General features: G+C 32.7%; 1 protein-coding gene across 1 annotated transcript; it reads left to right on the forward strand.

The window, feature by feature from the left end:
• The first annotated feature begins 690 nt into the window (after positions 1 to 690).
• Positions 691 to 10,763, forward strand: LOC139485650 (uncharacterized). The gene is made up of 6 exons (XM_071270274.1): positions 691 to 842; positions 2,184 to 2,466; positions 3,909 to 4,104; positions 5,777 to 5,884; positions 7,819 to 7,920; positions 9,928 to 10,763. The coding sequence occupies exons 1-6, from the start codon at positions 824 to 826 to the stop codon at positions 10,672 to 10,674; spliced, it is 1,455 nt and encodes a 484-aa protein (XP_071126375.1). The 5' UTR covers positions 691 to 823; the 3' UTR covers positions 10,675 to 10,763.
• Positions 10,764 to 12,205: the final 1,442 nt, after the last annotated feature.

Genomic DNA, 12,205 nt, shown 5'->3' on the forward strand with positions numbered 1-12,205 from the left:
AAATTTCGATTTTAGAAAATTTAGCTCACTGTGATTCGCGTGTAAAATTAGATTGGTGTGAACTTCAAATATTGAGTTATCTTATAAAATGCTGTTATGTCTTTTATGGCAGATGACTTGCTTTAGGAGGTATTAATTTCTAACGCTGAAATTGTGTAATGTATATCTAATTTCATTGTACATTATTCATTGTACAACGTATTTACTTTAGACGCATTTGTTGGTAACCCGCCTGTAAGTGACACCGGTTTATAACAGTAGTATATGGGTCTCTCCTGTGGTATCAGCGATTTTCATGTTTATTTCTACAGGCGTACAAGTGAGCCGCTACATCTATTTAAATACAAATATATAGTATTCTATAAATAATATAATGTTTGAAAAAGGAAGTTTTTAATTGTTTCCATGTTTCCTTCCTTTAATTCTGTCTACGAATCGCTGAAAATAAAGAATAAAACTATGATATCATGACAGCATTTGATTTAACATTATTGCACTTTTTTTTTAAAGAAGCTCGTACGATATACGATAATTTCCCACCTAAAAACCCCATAACATCCTTTCTTTTATATCGTATTTACGGTCTAATAACTGAAAAAATCAACAAAGGACACTTTTGAAATTAAAACCTCAAGACTTAGTGCATTTTGTTTGGTAGTCGGAATACTAAGTAAACTATAAAATTTAAATGATAAAAAATACTTCCCCAAAGTTGTTACCTGTCATCTGGTCATAAAGTTAAATGTGTCACAATCGGTCGAAACTCAAATATATACTTCCCGTATGCGGACGTTGTAAAAACCATATTATGTTTATCTAATGGATGTGCAATAAACATGCAGGTAAGAAATCTTCATTTCAATTCATTTCACTGATGTATGAAATATTCGTTTTGAAAATAGAGTAAGGGGAAAGGTGCATACATAATCTTTAAATGATATAGGAGCCACAATCATGTTCTTATATTTGTATCGACTATACTTTTGAATCCTTTTCATATTTTATAAATACATGTACACATGTATTTATTTACAGTAAGATGTTGAAAGTCTATTGGCTTCCTATAATTCTACGCGTTGCATTGAAATACTCGATTTAAAGCGCACACTTAAACGAATTATACATATCAACGTAACAGCTGTTGAACAGGTCAATAAAAAAAGACACATCTTGGAGCACAAATGCACGTCGAATAACTCAACCCTTTCTCTTGACTAGTTAATACTTTGTACACATTTTGTTTGGGGACCAGCTGAAGCCCTTCTCCGGTCGCAGCATTTTCTAGCTGTGTTGAAGACCCATTGGTTGCATTCGCTTGTTTTTTGCGCTTTGGTCGGGTTGTTATCTCTTTGCCGCATTCGATCCCATTTCCATTCTTAATTTTAGCTATAATTCCCTTTCTTTCATTTCTTTTTTTCTTACTTATTTATATATGTTTACTAAAAACTGCTATGATACTTAATGACCCAGTATTCTGATTGCAAGTGTCAATATCATGGAAATCTCTTAGTTATAGCAGTAAATTTGTAAAAGAAAAAAAACCGAAAACCAAATTAAAAGGGACGTGCAGCACAACAGTTGCATTATGTCGACTCCTTGGTTCCAGCGATAGTTGTGCATAAGGGTTTGGATGAGGTTTACACAAAGGAGAATAATAGGGAAAAAGTGTATAATTAACATCTTTGAAATATAGAGATGAGCGAAAAGAGTAAAGAATAGAGAATAAAAGGGTGCTCAAATATAAAGAATAATGGCAAAATAAATAAAGAATAGAGAGGGAAATGATTAAAGAATAAAGAAATTAAAGATCACACATTCATACAGACCCTAATGCATACATCCTGTAATGCCTGCAAACAAATATCATCATTCAAAACTCACCCTGTGTGATCTACAAAACACAACGAGGAAACTGAATTACTAGACTGAGGGGGGTAGGAGGGGTCCTGATCCCGAAATCCCGGGCTTAAAAACACGAAATCCCGAGGTCTCGAATTTAAATAAAGTTAAATCCCGGATCCCGAAATTTAAAAAAAAGAATTCCCGGATCCCGAAGGAGTAAATCCCGAAATCCCGAGCTTAAAAACACCAGATCCCGGAGTCCCGATAAATGTCCTATCCCCCCCTCTAGACTTAACATAAACTGAATTAAATTGAAAATTGAAATTTCTATTCCTTGTCAGATTGGTTCATCTATAAAATGACTGATTTTGACGATTCACATATTTATGAAACTGTGTCACATAAGAAAATGACGAAGAAAGAAAAGAAAGAAAAGAAGAAACAAGACGAATCTCTGATCCGAAAGCTAAGACAACAATGTGATGAATTGGAAGTTCAGCTTAGTTTAAAGAAAGATATTCTTGAAAAAACTGACAAGAAAAATTCCAAATTGTTCGACGAAAACAAGAAATTGAAATATGATATTAATATATTAGAACTAGACAAAGATGAAGTCATAGCAAGGTATGATGTTTTTTTTTATGAAAACAATTTATCAGAGTATATACAAATAGAATGTTAAAAATCAGGATATATATACATGTATATGAAAGGAAGTTATAGGGTGAATATATCGGTAAAACAAACTGTTCCTGTTATGCTTTCGATATTGATTGTATTCATATTGATAACCTTTGACCAATAAAGACTTTTAGTATATATGCTCTAAGTTAACTTATAATCCAATATAAAACTACAGGATACCGAAACTAGTTTGATATATAATACAAGCGCCTTTAGAAAATGTATATCTAATTACCAGTAAATGCTAATAAATAATAAAATGGTAGTTTAAACATGTTTTATAGTTCAGAATATAAAAAAAGGACGAGACACAAGTTTGACACCTAGCTATAATAGAGAACAATACAAAAAACTCAAAAAGAGGCTGTCGATTATCCTGTAAAGAACACCAGTACACAATACGGTTAAAACAAAGATAGACAAATGAAGAATCGAATTACCTGATTTTAATATCAATTTCTGAGTTTCGGAATTATACTGGATTTGCTTTGAGTATTTGCAACTGGACGGTTAGCAAAATCAATTCAATCAATCTGAGTATCTTGGCAATTATAAGGAACATAGTTCACACTCTAGTCCTTTGCCGATTTAAAACAATAAAATCTCAACATATAGAGTACTATATATAAAGTCAGTGCAGGAAAAATAAATTTGATTAATAAATAACTTTTTATGAGTTTAAATGTGAAGGCACTTAATTTCTCTTTAGATTGTTGAAAGCCATTACTTTTCAACAAGACTATAATTTGCGCCTGTCCCAAGTCAGGAGCCTCTGGCCTTTGTTAGTCTTGTATGATTTTAAATTTTAGTTTCTTGTGTATAATTCGGAGTTTAGTATGACGTCCATTATCACTGTACTATTATGCATATTTTAGGGGCCAGCTGAAGGACACCTACGGGTGCGGGAATTCTCGCTACATTGAAGACCCATTGGTTGCCTTCGGCTGTTGTTTGCTCTGTGGTCGGGTGGTTGTCGCTTTGACATATTCACCATTTCCTTTCTCAATTTTATATTAGTATTTAGTGGAAGGTATACAAGTACATCTGTATATTTGTCCCGTTTTTAACTATCATCTTTTGGACATTATTGTTTGTTGAACTTTATGTACAAATAAAATATTCTGTGTGTGTTTAAGCATAATCAAAACATACAATTTTAAGACAGCATGCATTGTTTATAGAATGCGTCAATCATGTTTTTTTTCTCAAATTTCCTGACACCCGAACATCCAATTCTCAGTAAGTCCTTTGATGAATAGTTATTTTTTTTATCCATTAATACAAGACAGTCAAGTCGGCTTAAATATAAATATTTTGCAAGGTTTTAAATTCGTAATAATATTTAATTACACTGTCTAATATGAAATGTAATTGTCGATCAGAATAAAAGAACTGGGTGGTCAGAAAAACACAGACAAGAGACACATATCATTGAACGACAGGAGTGAATTGATTGGTCAGAAATGGGAATCTCTTTATCAGCATGAATGGACTGCAGCTTATGAAGAACTGTGTAGTAAGGACAAGGAAGGAAAATGTCATAAAGGACCAGAAAGACATTTGATGGAAGTAATTGAGGTACATTCTGATAGCAGCATGCATATCATTTTGAGTTATTTCATATCACAGGTGTGATATGTCGCTATTTAATGGTCCAAGGACACAGTTATCGTCCTTGAAATATAGTCCCTAGTGTGAACAGTGTATAACTTGCATGTTTTATTTGATACACTTTCCCAATTTATTACTTGATATTTAATGCATGAAGTATTAAGAAGGGGGATGTAATTACATGTTTAAAAAAAATTCGGTGCTGAATCGTTATGTTAAGTAGTGATATGGTCCAGTTCAAACCCCCTGAACACATAATTGTCAATATTTTGAGTTAGAGCTGGTAGTCTAGAAGTTTCTACAGTTTTGATATTATTTGTCTCACCAGTAGTACACTACACTGTAAAAATCTTGTTCTCAGACCTAATGTCCCATGCGTCTTGTCTCGTTATGTGTCAATCATACATAGCTATGTTTCAATCATGTTTCGGTATTTGTCAATCATGTTTCGGTATTTGTCAATCATGTTTCGTCATGTGTCAATCATGTTTCGGTATGCGTAAATCATGTATCGTTATTTGTTAATCAGTCATCGTTGTGTTAATCATGTATCTTTATTTTGTCGGTGCCGATTCGGTCAGAGTAGATTTGTTTGTATTGTATTATTTAGTAATCAAGTATTCACAAAGGACATTATAACGTAAATACAATAGCTAACTAACAAAGAAAAAAATAGCTATATAGCTTTACACAGTATATAAATGTTCACTGACAAGAAGTCGACAACACTTGAAGGCAAGCATTACATAACCGCCATAGGTCATGATGGGTTAAGCAGAAACAACAAAATGCTTTTATCATTTTATTTCGCTCTTAGTAATTGTAGTAATATTAACACGTTTATTAATATATTTGTGATTTATTTTGGCATTTAAAATTTTTGCGACCGATTTTTAACCAAACTTATAATTAAATTGAGAATGGAAACGGGAAATGTTTCAAAGAGACAGTAGCTCGATAAAAGACAAATAAACACACAAAGGCCAAAAATAGATCCTCAATACAGAAAGAAAATCCCGCACCCAGAAGCGGGCTTCAGATGGCCCTTAAAAAATGTGTACTATTTCGGTGCAAATGAACGTCACACTGAACTCGATACATATAAATGAACCAAAAATTAAAAAGAAAATATAAAACTAACAAAAGTCAGAGGTTCCTGACTTGGGCACACAAATGTGTCGGGTTAATCATGTTTTGTAAGAGCTCAACCCTTACCCGATACCTCTAGCCAATGTAGAATAAACTAACACACAGCAAGACACAAAGTAAAACTCTGTTTAAAGAAGTCCGAATCCGATACAGAAGAAACCAAGCTTAAGTAAAATGACAATGACCACAATAATGTTTATGTAATAAATACAGCATTAACCAATTAAACAGAATGGAATATGACAAAATTTACAGTCACGAGCCATCTACAAGCATATGTGCCAAAATATATTGAACCTTAGTAAAATCTGTATTTGTCATGGTTTTTAGACATAAAATTATTATGAGTTTTGCGTGTGATTGAATAAGCCTGTATCCATGTATCCCGTGTATCATTTCTTTAGTAAAATTAGAGAAGTCCCAAATGGTCCCCGCTTATGTAAAGCAACGAATGCCTTATGTCATCGGTATCATTACCTCTTCATTTCAGTGGTGTTACGATAAATGTTCAGAACTTGCCAGAGATCAGACAGAAAAAATACAGCCATTGTTGTCGGACATCACTCATCATTTGTATCTCCAACCATCTTCAAATAACGTAAGTACAAATTATACCAATATCTTCACATACTAGTACATGTATATTGTAATACGTATACCTGCATACGGAGTATATATCTCCCAGTTGATACGATATTCCAGGGCTTTGTATTTCATATCCAGATTTCCTTGATAGAGGGTTGCTGCTCTGACACAAGGAAGCTACTAAACAAAGAGTGCCAAGTGGTGAAGTTTTACAGACGCAATCACGAGTTGGTTGACCATTATGGTATATCCGTTTCACGGATGACTACGAATATATTGTTCCCAATGTCGTGACTACAATCAATTCGTGTGTTCGTGTTGCTCATGCAGTCTTATTTTTTATGTTGTGTTTTGTGTTCTATTGTCTGTCTCTTCGTCTTTTTTCTTTTTTAGCCATGTTGTTGTCTGTATATATTTGATACATGAGTTTCTGGTATCTTTTGGCCCTTTTTTTTTACATTATCACCATTATTATTATTATTATCATTACATCTTCCGGAACCCTGAGATAACTCAAAGTTTTCTGTACATTTTGTGTCGCCAAGTAATTAATGTTCTATGTTGTGTGGACTGGCTTTTTGTCTATTTCGTCGTCTTTCTTTATTTGCCATGAGGTTGTCAGTTTCTCGTCGACTTTTGAGTTTGAAATACTTGTTTTCAGTGTTTATGATTATAACAATAGAAATACTGTTTACACTAAAACTACTATACTTAGCATTGAAATAGTTATGTTATGGTTATATGTTTTGACTTGTTTTAATATATTTTGAATTGCATTTAAGAAAATTACTACTATCGTATAAATACACTTCATAGTAGTCAGTTTTGGTCGTCGAAGAAAGAAAAAAAACTTGCTTTACGTCACTGGTTAGTCTTGTGTGGACGAAACGCGCGTCTGATGTATTAAATCTTAAACCTGGTACCTTTTGTAAGCTATTATTCGTGTGTTTCTCTGTCCTATATGCTCTCCCATTTATTTGTATTGTAGTCCTGTCATGTAATGTTGTCATTTTAATGTTATATTTTACATTGCTATAAAAGCGGTAGGTTTAGCATGCCACAAAGCCAGTTTCAACCCACCATTTTGTTCTTAAAATGTCCTGTACCAAGTCAGGAAAATGGTCATTGTTATAATAAATTCCTTTCTGTGTCTGTTACATTTTAATGTTGTGTTTCTTTTGTGTAGTAGTTCTCCTCTTATATTTGATGCGTTTCCCTCAGCATTAGTTTGTAACCCGGATTTGTTTTTTCTTTTAATCGATTTATGAATTTCCAACAGCGGTATACTACTGTTGCCTTTATTTATGAAAAGGTATTCATCCCCATATAATTAAAATGTTGATAATAAATACTAGTGGTTAAAACACATATTTAGAAATAAATATCGTTATTTAAAAAAGCAATTACATCGTATATTTCTGCACCACTGCATGCAGAGAAAAGATGACAAGGTATGTAAACACACCATACAATTTATTTATCAAATATTTAAAAAGCTTAACTACTACGCATACATTTTATATCTTGTATACCAAAAATATTACAGGTTCAGTACGTATTTCATGTCTGAAAATAATCAACCTTAAAGTACTAACAGTTTTTTTTAAATATTAGGCATAACTTTTACTATTTAAATTGCATATCTTACCCGGATGCAGACTAGCATTTCGACAGTCCCGTTTGACAGTACTTCACGGTATACACTGATGTAATACGATTCAGAATTGTGTCTTGCTGTGAACACATGCATGTGCCAGTTATGATTGAAATATCAGCACAATGACAAAAATCTTTACAGTCATTTATAATGGAAAAAAATAGAACCTTTTCATAACGATATTTTTTTTAGGCACAATCATATTTTCATATAAAGTTTGAAAATGTTGTAAACTATGTCTTTATATATTTAAAAATATCTAGAAATTGTATACATTCTGTTCTTCATAGACCACAGAAACTAATGAATGCGTGTCCAGTACCTTAGAAAACTTGGCTCGGCATATACGACGGTGTCAGTATGACACAGACATAGTGGAAAATATTAAACAGGTATGTGGTTCATAAGTGTTTCTCGTTTCTCGTTTTTTATATAGCTTAGACCGTTGGGTTTCCCGTTTGAATGGTTTTTCACTTTTTGGGGCCCTTTATTGAATGCTGTTCGGTATGAGCCGAGGCTCGATCCGTATTGAAGATCGTACTTTGACCTATAATGGGTTACTTTTATAAATTGTGACTTGGATGGAGAGGGTTGTCTCATTGGCACTCATACTGCATCTCCTTATATCTATTTATTAACAATTTTTGGATAACTCTCAGATATCACTACAAATAAAAGTAATGAGCTTTTATTATATGCTGCATGTACGCATTTCAGTACTACATTTAGGTATAGAATCGGTATTGTATAGTAAAATGTACTTGTATTTCTAGTTTAAATGTATATATTGTATATATTTATAGGTTATACATATGTGACTTTAAACAAAATACGGAAATATCACACCACATGTGAAGGACGTTTGATTTACAAAAAGCACAAAACAAATTAAATGGAAAAAATAATTCTTCCTTCGAAGTATTGTTTGCCTTAACGTCCTTATAAAACAATAGAACTAGTTCGTAAAGAAGAATTATAAAACATCTATAGAAGCTATGTTATATATACTGAAGAGCGGATGTGCGTTCATTAGAAGGAAATCAAAATCAAGACTGCATTTTATACGTATACATATAAAATGTACATATCCTTTAATGCAATGATAAATTTCATATGCGCACACAAAGCATATTAATATTATTTTCTATTACATACTTTTGATTTCTACATAAAGAAATACATATTTTGGTCCATATTGTAATCGATCAAGCAAAACATTTTCTTTATTCAGAACAATAAAAATGAAACGATATCGGACAGAGATGTATCGAACTTTGCCCCATGGTTATTTTTTGTGTAGTTTCGTTTGTATTTTCATTTTTCATTTTTATAGAATTTAGTCGTGGTTGTATCACTTGTTTGTTTAACAGGACAACATTTTGACTTTTTGCGCCCCTTTGTATCGTAATTTTTTCTTTTCGTGGACATGATTTTGACGATTGGTTTTCCAAATATATATTTAATTCCACATGGATTGACTTATTAAGTTGAAGGTTGAGTATATTGAAAACTTGTCCATCTTCCTCTTCGTATGAATAAAATGTGATGTGAAAGAAAAGTTATAAACTAATCATAGATATCAGGATAGCAATTGTGCAGCCAGACTCGTGTTACGTCTTCAAAAGACTGGCAAGTGACGCGTGGATCAAAAGGATCAAAATGATAGATACAAAGAACACTGCTGAATAGCATATAGGACACAAAATACCTACGGAGAAAGCAACCTAATTAGAGAAAGAAAACAGCATCTTGGAATCATTTTCTAGTCTAAACGAAATACAGGATGCTAAGCTTAAAATAGTTCCAAATCGATATATATCAATACATTACATCCAAAACAATACACATATCTGTCATCAGCATCCGAATCTTCAAATAACGTTTAAAAAAATTCAATAAGATATGAAATATGACAAGAAATGATGAATTTCCGTACGATAGGCAGATTTAAACAAGGCGGGATTAAACTACATGCAGTTAGTGTTAAATCTCTGTTAACAGACGATCATTAAGTTGACTAAACGTGCATATGTTAACGAGAATACACAACAAAAATAGCACATGGAAAGCTTGAATAATGCATTTTTCAGTTATGTTGTCAAAGAAAAATATATTGCTTGATATTTTGCCTCCTGTTGAATGTGATCGTTTAATAGATTGTACTGGAATCTTTACATTTTACCTTGATTGCAGTATTATTTGGGTTGTTGAAATGCTATCTTACTGTCGGTTTTGTTACATCTGCAGTTTTTGTCACAACACAGATAACATCATATCCCTATTTTGTTAAATTTGCACGTACAAAGATGACAAGAAAGATGATTATTATTATATGAAACTTAATAAAGATTGATGCTATACTGCTAATGATAAAAACACAAGCTTTTTATATATTTTAGAAATGCACAGACGAATACAAATTACTACACAAAGAAGTTTTGAAAACAGAATTGAAGTTTGTTACAAATTGCTGTGAGCTTTGCTGGCTGATGAGATTATCCGATCCTCCATTGGTTATAGAATATAAGAATTTGGAAGGAACTTCATTTGATGCATCAAAATTTACTAAATATAACTTTGTTGGAAATAAAGTCGAACTAATAGTATGGCCTGCGTTACTCGTGCACGAAAAAGGAACTTATGTGAAAAAAGGCATCGCCAGAACGTATAATGAAGTGGAAGATAGTATTTATGACCTTCCCCCTAAAATTCCAGCTGCCTTGCTCAACGGAAAAACTCAAATTGTCAAAAATTCTGATCATACAGAAGTTCCTCTGACTGACGTGAACAAAATACATTCAACGAAACCATTACCAACACCAAAAATAAATGACTACATGACAATGAAAAATACAGAATGGCTAAGCTCAAGTAATCCCTTTCCTAGAGAGGAAGCATCAGCACCTAGCTGGGTACATTTTAATGAAAGAAAGAACCCTTTCGATACACAGGATAGGCCAAATGATCGCCGCCCTGACGAACCGAAACAAGATTTATTTTCCAATCTCTCTAGAAGTGCAGAATATAACGGGTCAGTTGATGACCATTTAAATCTTCGAACAAAGTCTCCAAATAAAAAACATAAGCTGAAACCTCCAAAGGATGGACATTTTGTTTCTTATCTGAATACCAGTAGTACATTGTGACATACAAATATAATGCATTTGTTTGCTTATGTATCTGCTACATTCGATGTAACTGCTTAACGATACTTAGACTAAATTTGTAATATTTATTTATTTATTATTTCAAAGTGCAACCAATATACGACCCCATTCTTCACCACAAGAATATGAACCTTTATATAAACTCAGTTTATATGGACGAGATATGAAAGTGATTGTGTTTTTTTTATCTGGTCTTCAAATATTTCTGACAAAAAGTTTACAAAACAGAAACAGTTTCATTATTTATAGTAAAAAGAACAAAATGCATAATTAATATTTGCTTTAAATTATGTCCTTTCCATAAGAACTGATCTCTGAGATTATGATTTCCTCGGGGGACTGATTACACTGGATCGACCCAGTGCTATAAAAATAAGAACAATTAATACATTATATATTTCATGCATCCGCGTGTTTTTCTGGGTTAGCCTTCACCACGAATGCTTGAAGTCGAATATTTAAGCCAATGAAGTACACGCTGTATAAGAACCGACACAGATGAAGAGCTCTATGAACAAACAGGGCATACAAGTAATAACAACATCCATCTAAGGTCAACTTTCTCTGAGGTAGTTACCACTCAATTTTTAATAATCGATTAATATAAACGAAAAATTTTAGAAATGTTTGTGAAAACTCATGTCGGTTAGAATTGTCTGCGGAAATGATCATACCCTTTGGGACTGATAGGTCACCAGCAGCGATATAAAACGATAGAAATATTCACTTTTTATTAATGTACAAAAAAAGAATACTATTTGTCAAGATTTCACGGAAACTACACAAATGACCACATTCTGATGAGAAATATTTCTTAATCTATAAATTATAATCGGCCTCTCTAAGTTATAGTATCTGCATCTTCATAGAGTGTAACAATCTAACTGTTGTAGCACATATTGGTCTTTTTCTTAATTGAAATCCAACTTTATGCGAATAGTTTGTAATTAACTACTCCATATATTTGTTTCCATTATTCATCTATATATCTGCTGGTAAATATGTAGAACTAAGAGGTACAATGGGGATACTGAAGTGTGATGTTAGCGCTGACGTGCGATGGTCTGCCGTTATATTTTATAATATTGACGTAGTCCGAGACAAGAGCATGGTATAGCACAAATCATTAGATATCCCCCCGGCCCAGTAAAGACATACGAGGATCTATCTTATTCCGTGCTTTTATTCACAGCAGCCGAATACATTAGTTATTTATTACTTGTTGTTATAACTAGGCAAGAGGCATTTGAATTTCTGATAGCTTCCTTGTTTTCAGTATTTAGCTTAAAATTAGTACTGATTTGATCGGACAGTACTATATTCAAATCAGTGCTACAACAAGATAGCATCACAATTCTACTATCTCACTCAGGATAATAAAACAAAAACCCACTTTAACTAGCGTCCTACTATCGCAATCTGTATAACCGTCGCACTTCGGACTATTATCTTGGTTCAGAGTCATACAGAAGGAAATTTAAAAATGCGGGTAACCAAAAATACAAAAAAA

Source organism: Mytilus edulis, chromosome 8 (genome assembly GCF_963676685.1).
Source record: "Mytilus edulis chromosome 8, xbMytEdul2.2, whole genome shotgun sequence".
Taxonomy (NCBI): domain Eukaryota; kingdom Metazoa; phylum Mollusca; class Bivalvia; order Mytilida; family Mytilidae; genus Mytilus; species Mytilus edulis.